The 25,936-nt window shown below is 45.4% G+C and overlaps 1 protein-coding gene across 50 annotated transcripts in view; it reads right to left on the reverse strand.

The window, feature by feature from the left end:
* Window positions 1–25,936, reverse strand: part of NCOR2 (nuclear receptor corepressor 2) — a 354,299-nt gene that overhangs the window by 142,460 nt on the left and 185,903 nt on the right. For 22 of the 50 annotated variants that reach the window (XM_083716714.1, XM_083716737.1, XM_083716736.1 and 19 more), the window contains exons 10-14: window positions 24,948–25,120; window positions 23,382–23,475; window positions 21,550–21,728; window positions 18,980–19,034; window positions 15,475–15,591 (exon numbers count right to left, since the gene is read on the reverse strand). In XM_083716714.1, the coding sequence (XP_083572840.1) occupies window positions 15,475–15,591; window positions 18,980–19,034; window positions 21,550–21,728; window positions 23,382–23,475; window positions 24,948–25,120 (618 nt within the window). Of the gene's footprint in view, window positions 1–5,726; window positions 5,870–15,474; window positions 15,592–18,979; window positions 19,035–21,549; window positions 21,729–23,381; window positions 23,476–24,947; window positions 25,121–25,936 lie in introns of those variants that run through there. The other 28 variants (XM_083716713.1, XM_083716739.1, XM_083716724.1 and 25 more) reach the window with 5 other exon arrangements.

Genomic DNA, 25,936 nt, shown 5'->3' on the forward strand with positions numbered 1-25,936 from the left:
CAACCCAGATGGTGCCCTGAAATCCCAGAGAATAGTCTACTGGGATTGCAGAGCTGGTGGAACAAGAATGCAAGGACCATCAGCTCATCTGCCTAAGAGGACCCCCCTCACCTCACCCCCCAAAAAGAACACTTCAGGCCTTAACAACCCCTGTGACCTATGTCTCACTAGCATCACCAGCATCCTCTGCCTAGATAAGGAAGCAGTGCAGACTTCTGCTTAATGTTTTCCTGAACTCTTTAACTCCTCTCCCTTTGAACGACTGAAGGAGGTGGATCAGCAGCGGGAGAACCTTGGAGCCAGCTATCATCTCAGATAAAGAACTGGAAAATTCAGAAAAGGGCTCCCCACCTGCTGGCAACCGAACAGTTATCAAGAACACTCTGCCACAGTTGGCTTGATTAAGTCCTTCAGCCTTTGCCAGGTGCCCTCCAGATGTTTTGGACTAGAGCTCCCACCAGGTCCAGCCAGTAGGGCCTATCCCCACATTACACAGATGACAGAACTCTGTACCAGTTTTACATTTTTCTTAAGCCACTCCCCACCCACATATGCACACCAAACACCCCTTTATGTAGTAATCACACCAGGGAGCTTCATCGCCACCAGCCCTCTGTCCTGCAAACATTATATTAATTTGCTCTGAGATTTCCAACCTGGAAGGGCATTAGAACATTATACATAATCGAATACACCGGCAGAGGTACTGTCCAAATCTCTCACAGCTTGTTGCAGAAAATGTAGTTCTGCTTGCAGAATTCAATGACCTTTGGTTAAACTTGGACCAGAACCAAAATACATATATGAGAAAATGGGTGTGAGATTTGGAACAAGGAATAACCAGAAACAATGGAAATGGATTTGGAACAACTTCCATTCCAATATAATTCTAGCAGACCTAAAGGAGAACTATTTTAAAACCCTCTATCAGTGATATTTAGCACCTTGAATTGAATTTAATATATAAATTAGGATCAGAGAAATGTTGGAGATATGGATTAAATAAAACAGTTTACATGCAAATCTTCTAGGATTGTTCTCAAAGAGAAACATTTTGGAAATCTATTCAGGCTAATATCTCTGATATATTAGGATATTACATACCCATGGAACCTAAAATATTTCTGCTTGGTTATCTAAAATATGTTATTCTGGAAAATGATCAAGAACTAGCTGCTAAGATTGTTGCAGCTAAAAATGGGGGTGGGGGCAATTTGTCATACTATATCTCAGTGAATTGAGAAAAATTGGTCCATAGAAACTAGCTTACTAGGAAAGAATACATATAAACCAGCCTAACAGCTTTATGGAGAAATGGGCATTTTGGGGTAATGTCTTGGAACAAGTTCAGTGAAAATGTTCAACCTTATGCTGCTTTCAACCACCAGTAACACCATTTCCTTCTGCTCTTTATCTTTGGCTTATTTTCATAAACAAACAAACAAACGAAGTAGCGCAATTCTTAGGGCAATCCTGGAAGCTGCTTAGTCAGGTGACATCACTGCCGTTCTATTAAAGTTTGTGGGACTGCCTCTTCCTGCAGCAAGCAACACAAAGACAAATGTTCAGTCAAAACATCTTCCCATGCCCCAAAGATACTGCAACTGGGAGGCTGTACTCCAAATACAGCTAGCTGGCTGCAGCAGCAAATGTGGTCCAGAGGGAGCCATCACAATTCCCTGGCTATAAGCCAGAATGATGGTCCGGTTTTAAAACAGCTCTGGACTCAGCCTCCAGGAAAGCCTCTGTAATGGAACTCTAGGTGCCAGAGTTTGTCTTTAAGGTTGTGTTCAAAACAAAGATGTCAATTCAGTGCTCAGTTACAGGCAAGAAACGGCAATCCACACAACCACAAAAGGTGACACATGGGGTTTTCTGTTATTGTTGATCCATGTGATTGTGCTGCAAACGGATCTTAGCAGGTTATCAGGGCACACAATGTCCCAGTGCAGTGAGGTAAAATGTTAACTGGACTTGGACCTGGGAGGTGGTTGAATCCCAGAAGTGCCACAAGAAGGACACTCTTTCTTAACCTCCATTTTCCATTTCTAAAATGGGAATGACAGTGACAGTTCCACTGTAACGCTGTGAAGGTTGCAAAACTTCCTTGCAAAATAAAAGGGTTATATAAATATAAAAGACCCTTCTAGTTCAGGGTTAGCCAGCATGGTGCCCTCCAGACTACAATCATCCCTGACCGCTGGCCACACTGACTGGGGATGATGGGAAGTGGAGTCCATCAACATCAAGAAGGCTACCCATGACTAGTCCAACACTCTGTTTCTCCAAAGTCACTAGGCAGATGCCCTTCGTGAGAGCAAGAGAATGGAGGAGGAATGGTCGCCCTCAATTGTGCCTGCTATTCACATCTGTGCTCATTACTCTCCTGTAAGGCATACTCAAGCAGAGACCTGAGTTTGAGGGTGGGGTGGGTGTGCCTGTTACTATAATTATTGTTGAATTTATATACTGCTCTATATCCAGAGGTCTCAGGGCAGTTAAATATGGGTATGTATGTATTCAAAGGTGAATGCACAAGTTCCACTGTCCATGGAGACGCAGATCAATTCTGTGTCCAGGGCAGCTGTCTACCAGCTCCATCTGGTACACAGGCTGAGACCCTACCTGCCCACAGACTGTCTTCAGAATGGTGCATGCTCTAGTTATCTCCTGCTTAGACTACTGCAATGCGCTCTACGTGGGGCTACCTTTGAAAGTGAACCAGAAGCTACAACTAATCCAGAATGTGGCAGCTAGACTGGTGACAGGGAGCGGCAGCAGAGACCATATAACACCGGTCTTGAAAGACCTACATTGCCTCCCCGTACATTTCCGAGCACAATTCAAAGTGTTGGTGCTGACCTTTAAAGCCTTAAATGGCTTCGGCCCAATATACCTGAAGGAGCGTCTCCACCCCCATCATTCAGCCCGGACACTGAGATCCATCTCCAAGGGTCTTCTGGCGGTTCCCTCACTGCAAGAAGCCAAGTTACAGGGAACCAGGCAGGGGGCCTTCTCAGTAGTGGTGCCCACACTGTGAAACGCCCTCCCATCAGATGTCAAGGAAATAAACAACTATTTGACTTTTAGAAGACATCTAAAGGCAGCCCTGTTTAGGGAAGTTTTTAATGACTGGTGTTTCAATGTATTTTTAATATTTTGTTGGATGCCGCCCGGAGTGGCTGGGGAACCCAACCAGATGGGCGGAGTATAAATTAATTATTAATTACTACTACTACTACTACTACTACTACTACTACTACTACTACTATTATTATTAGGGTTCAACGCCCCGGTTGTCTGAATATCCCAAAAGCATGGAGCCTCTATACAAATGGTTGTTTAAGAAATGGCCTGTTATTGGAGCGCAGCTAAAAGTGTATTCCTGTGCAGATATGTTCTACACACTAATAATGATTTTATTATTTGTACCCTGCCCATCTGACTGAGTTAAAAAGAAACTCAACCTTAAAATCTGTTTCCATTTTTCTTAGGGGAAACTCCTTAAAATTACTACACAGATGGCATCACACTTCTCTGCAAATGTTAAAAATGTTTTCCTCTATGTCACCTAATAGTTGGAGGGGTTGCAATAAACTTGGTACACATTATCATTTATTGTGGGAATGCAAGCTGGTGCAAGATTTTTGGAACTTAATTTTGCCAGAAATGATAACTATTATTAAAGAAACTATTGTTTTTTACGGAATATTTTATATTGGCAGCACGAACAGTAATTTCAACCATGCAATTTCAATGGAAAATTTAAATCTTACCCTGGACGCCTGGTACCACTCACTCTGAAATACAGCTATAATGGAGGATATTATGCCTAATTTGAGACCAACAAGGACAGGCACCTCCAGATGATGATGATAATAATAATAATAATAATAATAATAATAATAATAATAATAATAATAATGATGATGATGTTTGTTTATACATACCCCACCCATCTGGCTGGGTTTCCCCAGCCACCCTGGGTGGCTCCCAACAGAATATTTATAATAATACAGCGGAACCATCACTTTCAAGAAAACCCTCATCACCCCTGGCAAATCTGGAGCTATACTTGCTAATCCAATACTGTTGATAGCCCTAACTTGGGCTTTGTTATTTAAACCCAAGTGCCACTGTATGCATTCTACGTGCCTAGTTTATAGTTTTGTTTTTCAGCTGTTATAATTGTTCTGCCTGTTCTATATACATTGTGATATCGGGTGTTATGGGTGTGATCTGGTGCCCTCCAGAAGTTGATATACTACAACTCCCATCATGTCTCACCACTGAGCTAGCTGGCTGAGACTCATGGGATTTGGAGTCCAACCACATCTGGGATGGTCACAGCTTCCCTATCCCTGTCCTAAAGCAACTTCTGGCACATTTCTGCTGCAAACATGAATCAATCATTGCCTGCATCTTACTTGTGCTGCATTTCTAGTGTTTTTGAGTTTGCATTTTTAATTTTCTTGTACATTTTCTTGAGACCCAATGTGTAAAATTTCCCCCCAAACAATCTTGTTCTGCCTGCCACTGCAAGTGAGGCACCCTGCTGACAACAGTTCTCCAAATTACTGACAGAGAGTCGGCAGGTCGGACGCTCTGAGAAAAACTACAGTTCCTGGGGTTCTCTTGGGACTGGGGACAGCAACACCCACCTAAGTTTAGACCTATTTGTGCCTGCACATAAGTAGCCTTAGCGCCCTTCAAAACAAAAATAAAACCCATCAGCTTCAACAGGTGCAGTTCCAAGCCCCGCCCTGCCCTCCGCGCACTCCAAAATAATACTGTGGTGTTATGAAAATAAATGTGCTCCTTCCAGGCCACTGCTCAAAGGCACCAGGCCTCGTCAGCTGTTAGTGATCAGCCCCTGGGGCCTTGAGGCTGATGGCACCGTTCCCTGCCTCCGCATATTAATTATAAACAGCTGCTCACCTTTGTCCTAATTTCCAGTTGCATCCTGAGCGGCCCAGGCTGCCAGCATTCTCCCCACCCCACAAAAGTAGGGGGGGAAAGCCAAGCGAGTTGCACACTCCACTTAGTTCCCACATCTACGCAATTGCAAGCACACACACATATCACCAGGGAAACACCACCCAGCAGATAGCTTATCTTCAGAATAGCACGCTGGCTCATATAAACAGAGCACAGGCGGTTGCAACATTTTCTGCCTTGGCCATGCCAGACTGAATCTCTGAACGGACGCTTCTCTCTCCCTCTCCCTCCTCGGGACCTGTTCCTGGCACCCTCCTTCCCACACGGCCCAAGCGTACGAGGAACACAGTTCCCAAACCCCAACAGCCTCTCTCTTCATCACCCTGCTCCAACCAACTTCCACGGCTGCGAGGTTTTGGCGGGAAGCAGCTGAACAACTGGGGAGGGGAAAGAGAAGACTTTGTCTTTTTGGGAGAAGTTTCCACACACGAGACCCTCAAAAGACACCCCTCCCCTCCCCAACAACAGGCAAGGACCCCTTTTTAAAAGCCTGGCACCCTGAACCAGCCAAGGCGGAGGGGAGAAGCACGTCCCCATTTGGCTCTCGAGGCAAAGAGGACTTTCCTCGAGCCTTTGTGGAAATCTCCTGCCAAAAGCTCCCTCGCAGCAAGGTCTAGGCCAAGTCTGTCCAGAGCACCGGGCGTCCCTGCCTTCCCCCGGAGAACCCCCTGTCTCCCTGCAGAAGTGCTCAGCCTCCAGCCCTGCTGTCCCAGAGAGCCCCCCATCACCTCCTCCTGGTGCCCCCGGTGCCTTTTCACAGCTCGGCCATCCCAGCTCGGCGTGCCTTACGCTCTCCGACTCAAATGGCTTCCTGGCGATTTGCATAGTTGAGCCGTAAACCAGCCACGGCATTCCTGTTATGATTTTGCAATCTACTGGAATAACACGGTCGCTCTCAGTCGAGCCGATGAGTCATGAGCTATAAAACCACAGCCCTCGTCACCGGGAGCTTGCAGTGTTGGCTACAGCCTGTGAGTGATTAATATCCGAGGATGGCAAACTCAACCCTGCAGCATGCCTGCCTCCTAATTTCTCCCTCCCCTCTCCGATTCCTAGGCTCTCGGAGGGTGCCAAGGTCCTAGTCTCTGTTGCCCTGCCAGGACAGGACACAGGCAGCCACGGTAATTCTTCAAGACAGTTACCCAGTAACACACAAATGAAAAAACAAACCAACAAACCCTTGGATGTTGGTTTGTCTGTGTGACTCAGGAACCAACTCTTGCTTTTTTAAACTTCTGGAGCTCTGGCTTTTGATCAAAATCAACAACAACAACAACAACAACAAATTCGTTTATTGTGAGGACCATGCCTGTGCACAAAAATCAACAGTAGTTAAAAATTGTTAAAATTCATTACATACTATGCCGACAAAACCTTCTTCCCACAAAATAGAAAAGGAGGGAAAACGAGCAGCGAGTCAAACAGACGATGGAGGGGTCTTTACATTGTCGTTCATAAATCTTTCCCTGGCTTTCATGGCCTTCATCACAAAGACCGCTACCACATGGGTAATGCGTGGGTTTGCATCAACTAACAAAAATTTTACTCTATCTTCAGGACTGGTTATACAGTTGGGTATAATTTGCAGCAATGCATCTCTAAAGCCCGAATAAATGGGGCAATAGAGGAAATAATGTGTAAGGTCCTCTTTAATTCTCATAAGGCAAGGACATAGACGATGTTCTACTGGGGTTTTTGTGTATCTACCGGTCAGGTAGGCAGTTGGCAATGTTTGAAACCGTGCCATAGTAAAAGCTCTCCGAAGGGTGGGGTCAGTGATCTCGACCAAGTAGTTGGCACATATGTACATGCTTTGTTCCTGGGACAAAATAACCTTCCATCAAAACACACCACAGATCTGCTCCAGTCACAAAATGGGTCTAATAGGGGTTGTTTATTTGGGTTTTTTGCTTCCCAGAATTGCCTCTTTGATGGCAGAAACAGCCACTAGGCCATTTGCCCACTTCACCATGTTCCTGGCCAACAACCAGGGCAGGTTTTCCTAGAGGGATCCTTGGCCAGCATTATCACAGAATTGCAGAGTTGGAAGGGACTCTGAGGGTCATCTAGTCCAGCCCTTGCAATGAAGGAACCTCAATTAAAGCATCCATGACAAATGGCCATCCACTAGTTCAGGTCCTACCCTCCAGAGCAAGAGAAAACAAGCTTGCTCCATCTTCCCTGTGACAGCCCTTGAGATATTTGAAGGTGGCTTTCATATCTCCTCCCCGTCTTCTCTTTTCCAGGCCAAACATACCCAGTTCCTTCAAGCACTCCTCACAAGTCTTGGTTTCCAGACCCTTGATCATATTGGTTGCCCTCCTCTGCACATGTTCCAGCTTGTCAATATCCTTCTTAAATTGTGGTGCCCAGAACTGGACACAGTACACCAGCTGGTGTCTGACCAAGGTAGAATAGAGTGATACTACTACTTTCCTTGATAGAGGCACTATACTTCATGTTGATGCACTCTAGAATAGCATTTGCATTTTTTGCTGCTGCATCACATTACTGACTCAAGTTAAGCTTGTGGTCTATGAAGATTCCTAGATCCTTTTCACGTGTACTACTAGCAAGCCAGGTGCCCCCCTCTTATATTTGTGTAGCTGGTTCTTCCTGTCTAAGAATTTCTCCCTATTGAAATTCATTTTGTTACTTTGGGCCCAGTTCTCCAATTTGTTAAGGTCTTCTAGAATACTAATTCTACCTTCTGCAGCATTAGGCAGCCCTCGCTGCTTGGTGTCATCTGCAAATTTGGTGAGCATCCTCTAAATTCCTTTATCCAAGTTGTTTATACAGATGTTGAACGATGATGGGCCCAGGACAGAACCCTGCAGCAGTGCCGCCCTCTCCAGGTATTCTGCCATCTGTTCCTGCCCCCCACTGCTACTGCCACTGATATTCAGGGGCATTTTAGTCTTCAGAGTTCCACTGAGCTATCATGGCTCATTACAGTAGCGGGATCTATTTTGCCTTCATTTGAACATTTCTCCCTTTAAATCCATCTAAAACCAGTGGCCACTGCCACTTAATTCTTTAGCTTAATTGGGCTTTTGTGCAAAGAAGCACTGCTCTCAGTGCACCCTGGTCACAAGGACTTTGCACGTGATTTGACTACATTTGAACGTATTTCACACAGGCAGCAGTTTTGTGCAAATATCTATATAGATATGTGCAGGGCTCATATTAACTTATATGTTTAAGATTTGTGTACTGAAAGCCACAGTATCTGCAGTGTAAATTGATGGAGGTCTGCTATTATTCTACTGCTGGTATTATTATTATTATTATTATTATTACTATTTTCCTTCTTCCTCCTATATTTTTTCATATTTTTTCTTTCCTCGTTAAATATGCAAGTAAGCTAAAATGTGTGAAAAGAGACCAGTGCTTCACACACAGACAGAACAATCTGTCCGCAGACTGTCTCGCCCGAGTAGTGCTCTAGTTTTCTCCCGCTTGGACTACTGCAATGCGCTCTACGTGGGGCTACCTTTGAAGGTCACCCAGAAACTACAACTAATCCAGAATGTGGCAGCTAGACTGGTGACTGGGAGTGGCTGCCAAGATCACATTAACACCAGTCCTGAAAGACCTTCATTGGCTCCCAGTATGTTTCCGAGCATAATTCAAAGTGTTGGTGCTGACCTTTAAAGCCCTAAATGGCCTCGGTCCTGTATACCTAAAGGAGCGTATCCACCCCCATCATTCTGCCCAGACACTGAGGTCCACCTCCGAGGGCCTTCTGGCGGTTCCCTCACTGCAAGAAGAGGGCCTTCTCAGTAGTCATGCCCACCCTGTGGAACACCCTCCCATCATGTGTCGAGGAAATAAACAACTATTTGACTTTTAGAAGACATCTGAAGGCAGCCCTGTTTAGGGAAGCTTTTAATATCTGATGAATTATTACATTTTAATGTTTTGTTGGAAGCTGCCCAGACCAGCCAGATTTGGGGGGGGGGGTGTGTGTGTTAAATAAAGAAAGAAAGAAAGAAAGAAAGAAAGAAAGAAAGAAAGAAAGAAAGAAAGAAAGAAAGAGTGCCGGCGTGGTTGCTTGAGAGCAAACAGGCAAGACTCCCCGTTGGTCTTTTCAAGGCTTTATTATCTGTCCAAAACGTTCACAATGCAGATCGACTCAATTCCATGTCTGCTCAGTCGCTAGCAGAATCTGAGAGTGGGCGGTCCTTAAATTTTCCCCATCCTACGCCTCCCCTCTCTGCGCGCAAGCTTTCTGTGCAGAGAGGGCATGGGCAAAGGGGACCTGCTTCCCCCCACTTTGCTCAGGTTCGATGTTGCGGCTCTCCCTTGCATCTTCCGAGCCCTGCATCCCTTCCCCACTTGGAGGCGTGGCTTCGCTCCTCCCCGGAGGACGAGCTGCTTCTCATGATCTTTGGAGGCTCCCTGTAACCCAACTGCCCTTCCGCCTCTGAGCTGATGGCAGTTCCCTGACAATTATCATCCTCATCCTCATCCTCATCATCATGAGTGTGCTCCTGGTGGACCTTACTAATCATTGCATACAGAATACAATGCGACTTCTAGAGTACGCATGAGTCATCTGGGGCCCTACTTTTTTTTTTTTTTAAAAAAAGGATATTATATACAAGAGGCAGCAGGAAGCCATGTTAGATAGGGAGGTGTTCAGAGGAACACAGCAGGTCAGCTTTACTGGGCCTTCTGCCTCAATTGCCAGCATCCATTCCAGCTGCAAGAGTGGGAGAGGTTAGGAAGAAGGGCTGTTCCATTGCAGGAAAACCAGCTCCATCGCTAGACTCCTCCTGTCCTTGAACTGTTTCCAATCCAGCTGGTCATTTTAAGAACTGTTCTTTTAACTTTTAAGAACTGGTGCCTGAGGTTGGTTTTTCTCCCCTTTCTTCTCTCTCCATCCCCCTTTCTTCTTGTGTTTTGTCTTTTAGGTTATAAGCCAGGGACTGTCTTGTTTTAATCAACTGCCTGTAAACCGTTGTGTGAGAGTCGGTGGCTGAACCGTTAGGTACAGATGCTACAAATAAATAAATGAGCAGCATCAAATACTTCCATGGGAATTGCTCAGGGGGGCACAGCTAACTGCTGTGCTGTTCACATATTCTGCAAGAAGAGGCATATGATATGTAAAAATCCAAGTACTGACACCTGGCCTGCCTAAATCTAAAGGTCTGGTGCCCCCTATCCAGCACAGCATTTGTTGCTGCACTATTTCCTCTGAAGAAGACCCAATAGCCTGAAGAATATGCCATCCTGTGTAGCAGCCTCAACTACAATATTCTCAGGTCACACCATAGGCTGTTGTTTAGTCGTTTAGTCGTGTCCGACTCTTCGTGACCCCATGGACCAGAGCACGCCAGGCACTCCTGTCTTCCACTGCCTCCCGCAGTTTGGTCAGACTCATGTTTGTACACCATAGGCAGGTCCATCTAAACTAGGGATGGGCAAGCCAGAGTTCTAATTCATGATTTCATGAGTGTGACAAGGTGGGAGGGGAGGTAAAGGGGTGGCAGAAGAAGTGACAGCAATAGGGTGTGTCTGTTTTTACCTCTGGCCCCACCTACTTTACATCTGGCCGCTCCCACCACTGGCGCACACCCCCAATAGATTGTCTGCGGAGGGAATGCTGTTTTCAGCAGATTCCCAGCCTCTGATGGAAACATTTTATTTATAGCAGGGAAGGTTAATTCTACCTGTGGGGTCATCTTTTCCATTCTGTAAATCAATCAGTAATGTGGGTTTTCCAGAAAATTATTAACTGGAAAATTTCCCTACACAAATTGGGCAACAAAGCTGGAGAGAAAGCTGTTGCCCACTGCCCCCACTACTCCCCAATGTCTTTCTTCACTGCCCCCACTACTCCCCAATGTCTTTCTTGCAGGATTCCCACAAGCATCTGGCCTGCTACTGTGAGAATTGAACTAAGCTATTTGCACAGAGGAACTTGAATTGGGGGAAATTTCAGTTTGCATGGGGAAAATTTTTTGATGCCCTAGTAGGTGATTTAATTTGGTATGCTAATTTTACATGTATTTAGTAAATACAGTTTAAAAAAATTCTTTATTTAGTAAACAAAAATACTCCCTGGAAAAGACCCTGATGTTGGGAAAGATGGAGGGCACAAGGAGAAGGGGACGACAGAGGACGAGATGGTTGGATAGTGTTCTCGAAGCTGCCAGCATGAGTCTGACCAAACTGCGGGAGGCAGTGGAAGACAGGAGTGCCTGGCGTGCTCTGGGCCAGGGGGTCACGAAGAGGCGGACACGACTAAACGACTAAACAACAATAACAACAACAACGATGTTGTGTTTGCAAATGGCATCAATTCACTGTCACTAATGAACTTAGGAAACGGATTTTTTTTCCATGGAAATATTAAGCAATGGAAAAATTTCCATGTTAAAAAACCTTCCACCCCACATCACTGAAAGCATCTAAATGTTACTTTAGGATGACTGGCTTATACAACAGTGACAGATTCAAAACAAGGTGCTGGTGAGTGGTAAGACCCAACCAACTAGACTTGGGACATATAAGAGCAAGAACTTCTTTCCACAGCACACAAAATTCACTACCACAAACGTACAAATAGTCAACAACTTAGATAGTTTTAAATGGTGAAAGATTTATACGATCTGAGGAGAAACCAGAGTATAAATGAGAAGTACATCAGCTCCTGGTCAAAAACCAATGGCACATAAGGCTTCTTCAATAGGTCTTCCATCATCTTTTCTTACCCACCTGGGTATGACACTGCCCTCAAAGCTGTGAAGCACGAGGTTATGGGATATTGCCTTTAGTGATTTGCGATCTTGCTCACATGTGACCTGTGGCCCATCTGTGTCAGGAATCCAATACCTACAGGGTTTTCTGTTATCTCCCTACCTTAAGAATTTGACTGTATCTAATTACTACCATCTGTTTTCTAAAGCCAGATTAAATGTTTTCCCTTCTGAAATGCTGAGGGGATTGGCTGGTGTCCATACCAAGCTAGGCTGTGCCCATGTTCCCAGGATATTAAATGTATGGAACACATTGTATTGCATTGTAGTTGAGACAGCATCTAATCAATCCAATACTAAAAGAACAACCTGGAATGTCAAGGTTCTCCTTGAGGATAAGTTTGATACTATTACATTGTCTGTAGCAAAATCCTCTCAGAGGCAGCAAAAATCAGAAATTGGTATCTACATGCTAAAGCTCCTCTATTGGCTAGCAAGGCCGATTTTACAGCTTAATAACTGTTGATATTTACTACTGTTGTACTATTTTGGGTCCATGGAATAAGGCCGTGTGTGCGTGTTCTTTAAATGGGGATAAGACTACTAATCATGTGGTGCAACCACTCTGAGATCTTTTAAAATCAAGTAGTATATAAATTTTATGGAATAAATAAATAAATAAATAAATAAATAAATAAATAAATAAATAAATGTTGTTCTTGCAGGGTTCCAGGAGACACCTCACTGGCAGGGTGCTAGATTAGTTAAGCCATTGGACCTGATTCAGCAGGGCTCATACAATGCTGCTTTGCCACCAGTTTTAATAATGTTTTGCAAACATCTCCGTAGTAATTCCCCCTCTGCCTTCCTTCCCCTCCCCACCCCCGCCTCCCCACGTTCTCCATTGTGATGCTGTGACATGAAGTTCAGTCTCTCTGCTCCCTTACATGGTATCGCTTTCCAACCAAATCTGTTTTGGGGAAGCTATTCTTAAAAGCAAGCTAACAACCTTCTTAGCCCAGAGCCAGCCAAAAACAGTCCAGCATACTGAGGTGGAAAATCAAAACTGCACAGCCCCACGCCACGCCGCATACGCGTGTACACACAGCCCAATAGACATGTGGCAGGATCTTCCAGAAAGTTTTCCTCCATGTGCCCCACTGAAATAAATGAGAGCTGAGTCAAAGGATAGTTGAACTGCTCAGCTGCTTCTAAGGAAAAATAAAAGCACTTAATAGCTCGGGTTATAAAATAATGCACAGCTCAAGCAATGTCAGCCCGGATCTTTTGTTTTAACACATAAAATGTCCCAAAGTGTGGGTGAAGAAAAAAGTCTTTGCCTATTGCAGAAAGACGACAAAGGTGCCAAGCAGACCTATCTAGGGAGGCTATGCCATCGCCAGGATGCTGCCACCAAGAAAGCCCTTTTGCTAGTGGTCACCTGCTTCAGATAACCTGCATTGAGCTTCTTGAAAAAATGGTGCAGAAACAGCAAGATATTTAACCATGACTGGGCATTTTAGCCACATCACACCAGTGCTTTGTCTATGACACTGGTTCCCAGTCTGTTTCCAAACCCAATTTAAAGGTAGATTTTCATTTTTAAATCCTCCATCACTTGGGACCAGGTTACCTCAAAGATCACTTTCTCCTGCACACGCCCACCCAAACATCTAAAGTAGTGGTTACCAGAGCATGGCTAACACTCTACTCTGACTTAAACTAGTTTGACTGGGTTTGTTTATTTGAAAGAATTTTGGAACTGCTTAATATTTACAAACTGCTAAGCAGCGGGTTAAACCACAGAGCCTAGGACTTGCCGATCAGAAGGTCGGCAGTTTGAATCCCTGTGACGGGGTGAGCTCCCGTTGTTTGGTCCCTTCTCCTGCCAACCCAGCAGTTTGAAAGCACATCAAAGTGCAATAGGTACCGCTCCAGCGGGAAGATAAACGGCGTTTCCATGCGCTGCTCTGGTTCGCCAGAAGCAGCTAAGTCATGCTGGCCACATGACCCGGAAGCTGTACACCGGCTCCCATGGCCAATAAAGCGAGATGAGCGCCGCAACCCCAGAGTTGGCCACGACTGGACCTAATGGTCAGGGATCCCTTTACCCTTAAGCAGCATACATAAAATAACATAAAAGCAATAAAACAGTATCATTAAAAGCACAAAACAGGATTATAGAAACAGGAATTCAAAGATTAAAAGGTTCATAACTTACAACACACGAAAAGCTTGGGCAAAAAACATCAGGGCTGTTTCACAAGATGTCCAAAGCAACTAACATATGATGCTCCACATAACAGAAGATGCTTCAGATGGATCTGCTAAAGAGCTGAACCTGGGACCCTGGTCATGCACAGAAGGTGCCCTGCCAACTGAACTATGGACCTTCTCCAAGGCAGATATTGCCTACTCCTAAAGGCAGAGGCTCTCCAAGGCCACAGGAAGTGGTCCTACCCGGCCCTACTAACAGAGACCTCCTTAAGTGGAGATGCCAGTGACCAACCCTGAACCTTCCATGTGCCAAGCAGGTGCTCTACCACTGTGCTAGTGGGCCCTCACTTCCCTGCCTCCTACCCACTTACTCATTGTATGGTATGAAGGGTTCACATGCGCATCAGCTTTCAATACAGTTGCAGGCCCAATTCAAGTTGCTGGCTTTAACCTATAAAGCCTCACGCAGTTTATTGCACACAGCACAATATACATAAAGCCTTACAAGGCTGGGGACCCCAGTACTTGAAGGAACATTCATTTCTCCATCGCCCTACGATCATCTCAAGAGGCTGCCTGCAAGGGCCCATGCCTGCTGAAGATCGGGGGGTGGAGGCAGCAGCAGGAGAGGGCCTTTTGGGTGGTGGCTCACCACTTGTGAAATGCTCTCCCCAAGAGAGTGTGCCCATGTGCCCACCTGGTGCCCACTTCCACATCTTTTTGGTGTCACCTAACCTTTCTCCCAGGCCTTTTAATAACCCAGGCTTCATGTGTCAGTCACATTTGGATTGTTCAATTTGATGGAAATCATGTTTGCACTTGAGGTGGAGATTTCACTGTTTGTCTTTCACAGTTGCTTTGCTCTATTTATTGTATATTCCATGCAGCACATACTAGATGTATTAATTTTACTGTTAAGTCTTCAGGGACTTCAGCATAAGGTGACTCAAACTTAGTAATAATACTAATTTGTTTTTATTTACTCAGCCTGTGCCCTGTACAGATTTCTGCCCCACAAAGACAATTATGGAATTGTAAGCAACAAACAGTCCCATTCATACTAGCTAAATTCTACCTCCATTGTTGGGAGGAAATTTAATAAATAAATAGTAATAATAAATATGCCTCAAAGTATCAGTTGCTTTCATTCCAAGGTGGGGAGAGTGCTATTGTGCTCAGATTCTGCTTCTGAGATATCCAAAGGCATATGCTTGGCCACTGTAAGAACAGAATGCTGGACTAGGTAGGCCTCTGGCTTGATCCGGTCAGATTCAGCCACATCTGCAATTCTTAGTGACAATTATTATTATTCAGAGCAAAGCCATGGGGTCTGCAAGCAGAAGGTTCCAGATTCAGTCTCTGGCATCTCCAAGAAAGACTAGGAATGTTCCCTTGTCTGAAAAGCTGAGGAGCCACTGTCAGTCAGTGTGGTCAGTACTGAGCTAGATGGACCAAGAGTGTGTCTCAGTGCAAGACCCCTTCCCATGCTCACTTTCACATGGTCAATGCACGACAAATTAACAAAACCTCCATCACATATGCTCCACAGGACCACCTCTGCCTTTCTCACCTGGTTCTTTCCACGCCTCCGGTAGTTCCTTCTCACGAGGTTCTTATAGTTCTCATTCTTCTTGGTCAGGTAATAGTAGAGGACGCAGTCGGCCACCGTCTACAATAACACAGGATGGGGAGAGGAGTTAAGGTGGATAACTGGAGGACTAGTTGTGTGCACATTGAGCAATGAAATGCATAAGCAGCAGCAGCAGCAAGTTAGACCACAGAACAAAATATTTATTCTTCATTTGTACATTTACAAACCACTTCACAATCAACAAAGTGGGGCATCATAAAATAAAATAAGATAAAATAAGTGTTGCATCTGCAGCCCTCTGAAATCAGTTACCAGATAAAATTAGGTAATCATTCTGACGTTTTGGCATTTGTGGAAGATATTATTGTTTAAGAAGGCTTTCCTAGAAGTGTGACCCATTGTAAAAATGCTTTTATTGTTTTTCGTTAACTGATTTTGTAATCTGTTGTTTGCACTTAGCATATGTTATCTCATTAATCCCTTACACAACAACCTAGCAGGGTAGGTCAGTATCATTGTTTCCACGGTGAAGTTGGAGGGCTGAGATGGAGATAAGCAGCTTTCTGAAGGCTATCCCATGAGTTCATGGAAGAGGTTGAGATCTGAACCGGGAATGTTCCTGACAACTGATTACACTAGCACCAGATCTGTGCTTTCAAACCCTTTTTCGTTTTACTCTCATTTCCAATTACGCACAGATAAACAAGGATATAATATCACCATGCTGAGAAACGTATGACCTCACATTTCAATTGGCATTATAGTATTGTGACACGGTTCCGTTATGCAGCAAATGCCAACAAGTCCCCATCTCAACTCCTTGATCGTAAATGCTAACATCCTTGTTTCAACTACGGGCCAAACATTCTCCAGCAACTCCTCTTGCAAGGGTCAAGCTTCTAATTTCCAGTTCTGAGCTAACGGCGGGTTGAGATTCCTGTATTGTAGGGGTTGGACGAGATGACCCTCAGGATACCTTCCAACTCTACAATTATTTGATTCTATAATAGAGCTTTTTCGGCAATTACAAAACCCCTTTGCTTTGCTTTGCTTTGCTTTGCTTTGCTTTGCTTTGCTTTGCTTTGCTTCACAGTCTGCTTTGACTATCTGCAAGATAGATGAGTGTCAGGGAAGTCCCAGCCATCCTATCCTATGGCCTGTGAAACCTCTGTGACACCCACTACCCTCTGTAACCAATACAGATTGTGGGCCATCCCACACAACACCACCCATCCTCCTCTGAGCAACAGCTACTTTCTGTTGCAACTTCCTCTGTCTGTCTGTCTGTCTCAGCTGATATGTGCAGAGGCAAAAGACATCTGGTTAGCCAGTTTCCTTTATTGAGAATCTTTCCCTACTCTCTCTCTCTCCCGCCCCCTCCCAGTTGGGGCCTCAGGTGGAGCCAAAGGTAGAGAATTAAAGGGGAGGAAGAAACTCTGCATTGAGAAATCACAATATAAAGTGTTAGAGAACTGATACATGCCCTTAAGTGAATTGCATCTCTGCATTCTGGCAGAGTTTTATTTCCAGCATTATGGAAGACTGCACAGGAAAAGATGGAAGGACTGACCCCAGATGACTGGAGCAACTAAAAGCAAAAGGGGGAAAGGAGGGGGAGGAGTAGGAGAAGTCTATCATCCTTTAGCTTCAGTGGAACACTACATATAACCTGCCATACAACTGTCAGCAGCCATTATTTCCACCCATTAAGCTTGCAAGGTGGAACACACTTCACTTTCAGGCTGATGCATTCAGTTTCCCGCTTTCGGGAGCTGTCAACTGCATTCCAATCCCAGCGTGCTGAGGAAAGGGCAGGAAATCAGCTCCTCAGCGGTGTTTTGAGACTTGACAAGTTATATTTCAAGAGCAAAAAGGTTTCCCCATCCAGCTTGCTAGCAGATTAGCTCAAGACCCGGAGCTGCCCAAAGCAAGGCTTCTTAAAATGCAGCCATGTGAAGTTATTGGGGGGGGGGGGGGAGAGGGGCTTTGGATAAGGCCAAGTCACTGCATACGATATGACTGCACAGTGCATGTCTTGTAGTTCCTCCACTGGTGCAGCACCCCTCTCCCGCTTCAGCTCATGACTGCAGTGGACAAAAGCACAAGCCATAGGAGGCTTGGAACAAGAGTGGACGAATCTCAGTTTTGGAATCGAGAACCACTGCCTCTCCCTTGAAACCATCATGGGGCACATAGGGATGGGAGGACAATTTGTTTGGTTAGGATCTTAATGCAAGTCTATGTAAGTTGCTCTTCTGAAATGCAGCCAGCCATCAAAACTCACACTTCTCCATATTTGGCAATGCAGTTGTAACCCCCACCTCCCAAAAAAGAGTACAGAAAGAGGGGTATGTGCACCCAAAAACACATAGATTAGTGAAAATAATGTGCATTACATTAGGAAAATTGCTTTGCTAAAATGTGTAGTCTGAAAATTTTCATACAAAAATGCATATACAGTGGCACCTCGGGTTAAGTACTTAATTCATCCCAGAGGTCTGTTCTTAACCTGAAGCACCACTTTAGCTAATGGGGCCTCCTGCTGCTGCTGCGCCGCCGGAGCACGATTTCTCTTCTCATCCTGAAGCAAAGTTCTTAACCTGAAACACTATTTCTGGGTTAGTGGAGTCTGTAACCTGAAGCGTATGTAACCTGAAGCGTCTGTAACCCGAGGTACCACTGTAATAGGATAAACAAGTATAAAGCCACATTTGAATTTTATGTAGGCTTAAAAAAATAAATACATCACAAATACTCCAAACTGAATTTAATATTGGAAAAATAAGAAACGGAGAGATCTTTCCCGCCTCAAGCAGCTTTACCAGCCCTTTGCCTTTCTTTGCCTCTTTCCTGTGTGACAGGATTGTGCCCCTCCCTGCTTGATTCAAAATGCTGTCATGCTAAGTTGCTATTCTGGGGAGGTCCACCTCAAATCTAAATCATGCTTTTGGATCCTCTGAAGTGAATGCAAAACTGGTCTGTGTTGTACATACACACACACTTAATTTTATTTATATGCTGTGTTTCCATAGTTCACGCTTGAGGAGGATTACATGAAAAAAATTTGTAAATACAACATAATAAATGTAGTTGTAAACATTAAATAAAGCAACCAAAAATATACAACCAAAACCCCAAATCTTCACACAAATCTCATAAAGAAAGATATAACACACACACACACCACCACCACCACCACCACCACCATCATCATCAACAACAACAACAGTGAGAACTACCTCCCCCCAAAGCAATACCCCAGGCCCAATAGTCTGCTCAGCAGCCTCAGCTTTTGTAGCTGGAGTCAGTCTGGGCCCCATCCTGCCACATCAGGTGAAAAAATCCCTGTGGGGGGAGAGCAGATCTTCCAGGACTCACAGCCAAGATGAAATCTAGATTGAACAATTTGGGCAAGAAAAAACTTTGCTTAAAAAGGAAACATAGGAAATGGGGGAGGAAGACTTACTTTCCGGTCCAAAAAGGAAGCGATGAGGCCAAAATTCTTTGGATGCTGCATGAACCTAGAAAACGGAAATTAAGAGGCAATTATAAAGGGTGTTTCACTTGAAAATCCTGATTGATTTTGTTCAAAGAAACAAAGCAAAAACGTTTCTGTTTCCTGCTGGTCCATGTGCTGATCATAGGCCCTTGCTCAGCAGTGGTGAACTATTGGTCAGTGGGTCTAATCAGACCCCCCACACCTTCCCATTTGACCCGGAAGGCCTCTGCAGCCAAGCCACATTCACCTGACTAACACCAGATGTCATATATAGGTTTATCAGGTCTCTGCCTGTATAGTAAAAAAAAAAAATGGTTGTTGTTTTTGATGATGATGTGTGGGCTGATGTGCTGGTGTGTTGTTGGTGCGCGGCAGGTAAAGGCACAGCTGTGCCAGAATGGAGTTTGCAGGCACTGCCAATCAGCTGAGTCAGTGCTTGCAAAGCTCTTTTAGCCTTGCTCATGTGGTTTGATCTGAAACCTCAAGGGCAGAAACGGGTCACTGATACACACATCGAGTGATTGACAGGCAGGCGGTAGCCCCACCCACCCGTCAAGCTTGGCCTGAAGGGTGGAGAAGATAATGTCTGGATCTGCTGCCCACTCCTGATGGTATTTGTTTTATTTTATAATTTTCATTTTTATCCCACCCTTCCTCAAGGGATTGGTGCTGTACTCCCTAACACTGGTGTTAGGCTCTGGGAATGTGGGCAGCAAGTCCTGAACCAGGACGTCTGGCCACCAGGATTCCAGACAGCATCTCGTGGGCCTATAAGCCTGGCATACTAGGCCACAGGCTCCGTCAGCTGATCCCAAAGACCAATCCCAGCGCCCAAGAGCCCCGTATAGCCCAGGCCTCAGAGCTAACGCCTCATTTCAAGCACAACAGGGCTTCCCAGAGGTCTCTGCTTGGCCACTGTGAGAAGAGGATGATGGACTAGACGGCCCTCTGGTCTGATCCAGTCGCAGGGATAGTCTTGTGACTTGAACACATTGGTATAGTGAAGGGGAGGGACCACCATTCGGTGGAAGAGCATCTGTATTGCATGCAGAGCGTCCCAGGTTCATTCCCAGAATCTCCAGGTAAGGTTGGGAATGTTCCCTGCCCGAGACTCCAGGGAGCCACTGAGAGTCAGTGCGCTCCAGTGCCAGGCAACTCCCAATGCTCATGCTGCCCCACAGTATCTTGTCTCCTAATTGCTCCCTCAGAGCACCGTCTTCACGTGCACTGGTCTTGAACCCACCCTTCTGTGCTTCAGAACTTGATCTTCTGCCCAGCATGGACTATGGCCTCCTTCTGGTCCTCATCTACTCATCTGCCTTCCTTGGAACCTGGCTTTGCCTGCTCTGGTCCCAGTTTTCACCTGCTGGGCTGACAGCCAGTTCCTCTGGGCCTTGGGACTTGACAGTCTGAGTCAGGCTGCTGCTGAGGCACCTGGTGACTCCAGACAATGAGAAATAAGCCCTGCTCTAATCTACATAGTCCTGGCCTAGTTTCAGTGTCTAGGTCATGCTGGTGTGTGGCAGGATCTCAGCCATTCTAGATGAAGATGGAATAACTTTGGTGACTAAGAAATTGTCTTTCCACATCAGACTATAAACAGGTATAGTACTAAATATAGCTGGACTGAAATTAAGATATTAAGTGGTGTATACTAGTTTACTGTATTTGGCAATTAAGACATATAACTGATGTAAAATCAATGTATTCATTTTATCCTGATACTATAGTTTTCATGTAAGTCCATATCAGGGGTGGCTAATTTGTTGTGTTCAAGAGCCACATTTGCTGTCGGTTAATCCTCTGAGGACCATGTGTCAGCAGTGAGCAGGGCCCAAGTCTGCACAGCCACACACGCACACGGACACAAACAAACGCAGACACCTCTTTTTGTTTCTGGAGCATTCCAGCCTGTTAGCAGTGGTGTCTTGGAAGAGGGAAAAGAAGCATCAACAAATTTGTTGGGGGCAGATGGGCTACTTAAAGTTTGTAATAAAATTTTGTAATATAAAAATATGGAAAACATTAGCATTCAGTGCAATATTTGTGCCCAAAAATGACTGGAACTCTTGAGAACTGTTGAGACCTTTTGTAAGGGGTTTTATGGCCATTGGACTGTTTTATTTATTACAGGGTTTTTGCACCGTGCCTTCTGCTCATCCTTTCAGCAGAGGGGGCCCTTTCGGTAGCTCCACTACCTGCAGAAGTTCAGGGTTTGCCCAGCAAAGGACCTTCTCTGCGGAAGTCAGGGGTCAGCAAACTTTTTCTGCAGGGGGCCAGTGCACTGTCCCTCAGAACTTGTGGAGGGCTGGACTATATTTAAAAACAAAAAACCACGAATTCCTATGCACACTGCGAGGGGGGCAAGTAGTCCTCCTCCCCACACTCCCCAGCCCCAGCCGCCTTCTCGTTTGCCGCCTGACTCATCCACCAAAGGGCTGGCGGTGGTGGCGTGAAACGGGCTCCCCCCCCCCGCCCAGAGAAAGAATAGATGAATAGATGTGACTACGAACGGGCCCCTCCTCAGCACAACTCACTTTTCTCGGAAGGTTTCTTTCTCCTGCTCGCTCCACATGTTCATCACCTGCCGATCTTTGTACACCTTCATGGGGTCGTCCATGAGGCCATTCATGTTAATGAACTTGATGCGTTGCTGCTCAGCATCGTACAGCATGGGAGGGATGACAGCAAGCTGGCGCATCTGTTTCTCCAGATTCTGGGCAGGGAAAGCAGAGGAAAACAGGTCTCACTGAGAGCACCAAAGGAAAACTGACCCAAGAATGAAGACATGAAAGACCAACCTTCGCCAACTTGGTGCCCTCCAGGTGCTTCGGACTACAACTCTCATCAGCCTCAATCAGCACAGGATTACAAAACACCTGGTAGGCACTAGGTTGGTGAAGACTGGTGTAGGTGCTGCACGAAAGAAAGGAAGTTATCAGGGAGAAGCCAGGAAGTGATGCACTACAGTCAGTGTTGAGGAAAGCTGCTGCTGCTGCGACCAAGAGAGACCCACTGCATCTTCTCTCTCCAAAAAGGAAAAGCTTCAGCATTAACTGAAAGATGCTGTCTGGATTGTCGCTCTAGAGCAGTCATCTTCAGCTTTTAGGTCACCTGGCCTTGGGACCTGGGTCTCCTTGGACATAATTCTAAACACTACACTACTGACTCTCTAACTAGGGATGGTGTCTGGGAAACTGAGGACTATATTGGTCAGATGGGGAGGGGCTAGAGCAGTGGTTCCCAATTAACTAATTGCTGAGGACCCCCTATTTTTCAAAAGGCAGGCTAAGGACCCCTACTTCTGAACATTTTGATAACTTTATGGTAGTTACCTCTGCAAAGCAATTTTTGAACAAAAAGTGGGGTAGCCCCTAATAGGCAAAGGGTTTTTGGTATACGAAAAAACAGACCACAAAATTTGTGATATCCCCATGCAAAAATGACAAAAAAATAGTTGGGGGGGAGGAAAGGGATAGAGTGCCTGTTGCAGACCCCTAATTGGGAACTGTGTGCCTAGGCCGGCAATTGTTTGTTGCTCTAGAGCTGGGGTGGCCAGCCTTATGCCCTCCCAATGTCGTAAGTGACTGTGCTGGCTGGTGAGCATTGTAGTCCAACACCATCTAGAGGGCACCATGCTGGAGAAGGCTGCTGTAGAGCCTCAGCTGTTTCAGCATGAAACAATTCTCCCTAAGAATGCACATACAATATATAGGATTTATCACTTAGGCACACTTAGGGAAGACAGGACTGCCAATGGATATCCGTTATGACGGTTCTCTGGAACCCTCTATGTGTTCAGGATACTGGGGCTAGATAGATCTTTGCTCCAATCTGCTAGTGCCTTTTTATGTTCTGATGACAATACCTAGGGAAGGCACAACCTACTAACACTCTGACATTTTTATCTTGCTGATGCCCAGCAGAGTTCAAGGGAGCATCAGAATCTCAGAGGAAGGGGCACCTGACAAAGAAACAATTCAGGAGCCCCCTTTTAGAATGGCGTCACTGAATCTCATCAGCAGTGATAGGTAGCATCAACTGGCAGACACCACAGGAGCTAACAGACCCAGGAGGGAGGGAGGGAGGGAGGGAGGGAGAGAGAGAGAGAGAGAGAGAGAGAGAGAGAGACTCCCTAAGTCCCCGTTTAGGGTCCTGTCAAATCCATCAAGGCATCACATTCCCCAACACAAGACAGTGTTTGCTAAACACAGCTTGGGCTGAAGCTAATGCAATTTGGCAGCAGCGTCAACAGTAAGTTCCAACGCCAAGGTCTGTTGTGGCTGCACTGGTTTCCCTAGAGGAAAGGAAAGAGAAGAGAAGGAGAGAACGCAAAAGGAAGAAGAAGAAAACGGTGACCCAGCCTCACCTCTTGTTCCGAGAGCCCATCAATAATTTCTGACACCTCGTGTTCGCTGCGTGCCGCAGACATGGAGAGGCCACTGCCCCTCTGTCCTACCCTGCTGGGAAACGGCAAAGAAAGCGCTGAAAGATTTATGCTCCATTTTGCACTTGGCAATGTATCTTCTTAACAATTACTGTATCTGCTTGTGTGCGATGAAACAAGTGCCACGCAAAGAGTGGAGAGGTCAAAGCTGGGAAAGGTGGAACTTGTGTGTGTGTGTGTGTGTGTGTGGCACGGGGCACAACAAGAGAAGAGCAAACTTTACTGATAGCTCAGTCAAAGAATCAGAGAGCTGCCATGCAGATAAAACAAGCATTGAGGACTGGCTTCGGAGACTTTTTCAATATAGAGGTGATGGCACAATCACTGCCACAAGCTGACACCTGTGCTGTGGCCACCAGTCTTGCACATGCCACAGTATGTATCCAGATCCAGCTATTGCAACTGGAGCCACTGAGTGGGTGAAGGAGGCGGTGTGCTTGGAAAGCCAGTCTGAACTACATTGGCTCATCTGTGTGGGTTTGGAGGACTGAGACCATTGTACAGTCTCAGTGCTAAACCAGTGATAGCCAAATTCCTGAGCTTTCAGGAACTGGATCAGACCTTTCCCAGCCAAGGTGCTTGAGGACTACATCACCCTTGGCAACAGAATTCACTGCCACAAGATGCAGAGATGCCCACTAACTTAGGCAGCTTCAGATAGGAGATCAGACAAATTCACAGAAATACACCTATCAAGAGCCACAAGTTATGATGGGTGCACATGACCTCCAAAAGAGAGACTATGCCTCTGAGTACTAGTGGCTGGACTAGTGGGAGCTGGGAGGGCATCTGGCTGGCTCTAGCGAGAACAGGATGCTTAACCATCTGGGCCTTTGGCCTGATCCAGCAGTGCAATTCTTATTTCCATACAATAATATTTCCCCCTCTGGTTTTAATTAGAGGAAATTAATATATTTGTTTTATCTAGAGAGGATTTGGGAGCAAGGTGGTGGTGATAACTGAAGGGGAACCCGAATGGTTTGGTGCAGGGTCGACTGAGAAATTTATTGTGTATTTGATACTAACTTTTGTGTATCCCTTTTCAAACTTTAATAAAATTTATTGGGGGCGCAACAATTTATTTGTTGTTGTTTTAAAAGGAAAGTAACTGGGAGTAAACAAACTGGGAAAAAATCAGATTTGGGTTCATCTGGGACATGTTGCAAATTAGCTAAAAAAATTATCTCAGGTGATTTGGACTAGAAATTAGTTGGCTTGACTTCTTTGACATTTCCATTCTGAATTCACATCTATGTGCTTAATAGCATATTGTAATTCTATGCAAATTTCTGCTCATGGACTTCTTCCCCAAACCATTTTAGCGAGGCTGCTGCCTGGAGGCCAGCATTTTCCACACAAGGAGCTAGAGAAAAAGCCCCTTTTTACCACAAGACATTCCTCTCCACCAGAAACTGAGATGTCATCTTCAGTGCCAAAGGAGTCTTAATGCGCTCCTGCCAACACACACTTGAACACGTCTCCACTAACCTCTGCATGCGCTCTTGGAGTTCCCTCTGTTTCCTGATCTCTGGAAACTGCTTCTCATAATATTCACGTACTTTACTTTCCTTTGCTCGGCGCCGGGGGTTGTTTTCTATGCGCTCCACTTTCTTTTCCCAGGCTTCCATAAGCTGGTCATAGCGCTGGCAAAATTTCTGTTCCTGAAACGGTAGGTTTTGTGGGGAGAGAGGGAGAGAGGGAGAGAGGGAGAGAGGGAGAGAGGGAGAGAGGGAGAGAGGGAGAGAGGGAGAGAGAGAGAGAGAGAGAGAGAGAGAGAGAGATCAAAAATGGTCCCTTGGAAGTCCATTTCAAATACCTTCTCACACCTCAGCAGCAAGGTCTCAGAGGAAAATTAACAATGATTCTCAGTGCAAAGTCACAAAACTGAAGAACATGGCAGGGAAGATACGCCATACAACAATCTCCTCATGTGCTCAGTATATGAAACAAATCTTTATCATTTAAGTTCTGGTGATAAATGCTTCTGGAAGGAGGGGAAGTTGCTAACGAAATGTGCAGTCTAGGAACATCTAGTCACTGAGGAACAGGATGTGGCGAGGGTGGTAATCACCTGAGACAAAGATGATTGTACATTAGGCAGGTGAAGGTACATTAGGCAGATAGGATGGGGGAGCCCCAAATCCTGCTCTTTGAGCTTGAGATTTTATTCAGTTGAACCAACTGATTAAAAGCTGCTGCCACAAAAGCATGAATGAGGATATAAATGGGTTTTGAGCCCAGACTTTCGGGAAATCCCTGAGAGCTTATCAAGGGGGTCCTTAAGGAGAAGATCAATTATAATAATAAATTATATGCCGCCCTTCCTCCCAAAAGAGCATGAGGCAGCAAATACACAAATGACAAAACACTTAAAACATACAAAAGTAATTCCAGTACATATGGAAACTAGGAAAGAGGTTTTTCAGAAGCCAAAGGTCTTCAGGAGGTGCTGAAAAGACAACAGAGGTGTCTAATGC

The sequence above is a fragment of the Podarcis gaigeae genome, assembly GCF_964106915.1.
Source record: "Podarcis gaigeae genome assembly, chromosome: 16".
In the NCBI taxonomy this organism is placed as follows: Eukaryota; Metazoa; Chordata; class Lepidosauria; order Squamata; family Lacertidae; genus Podarcis; species Podarcis gaigeae.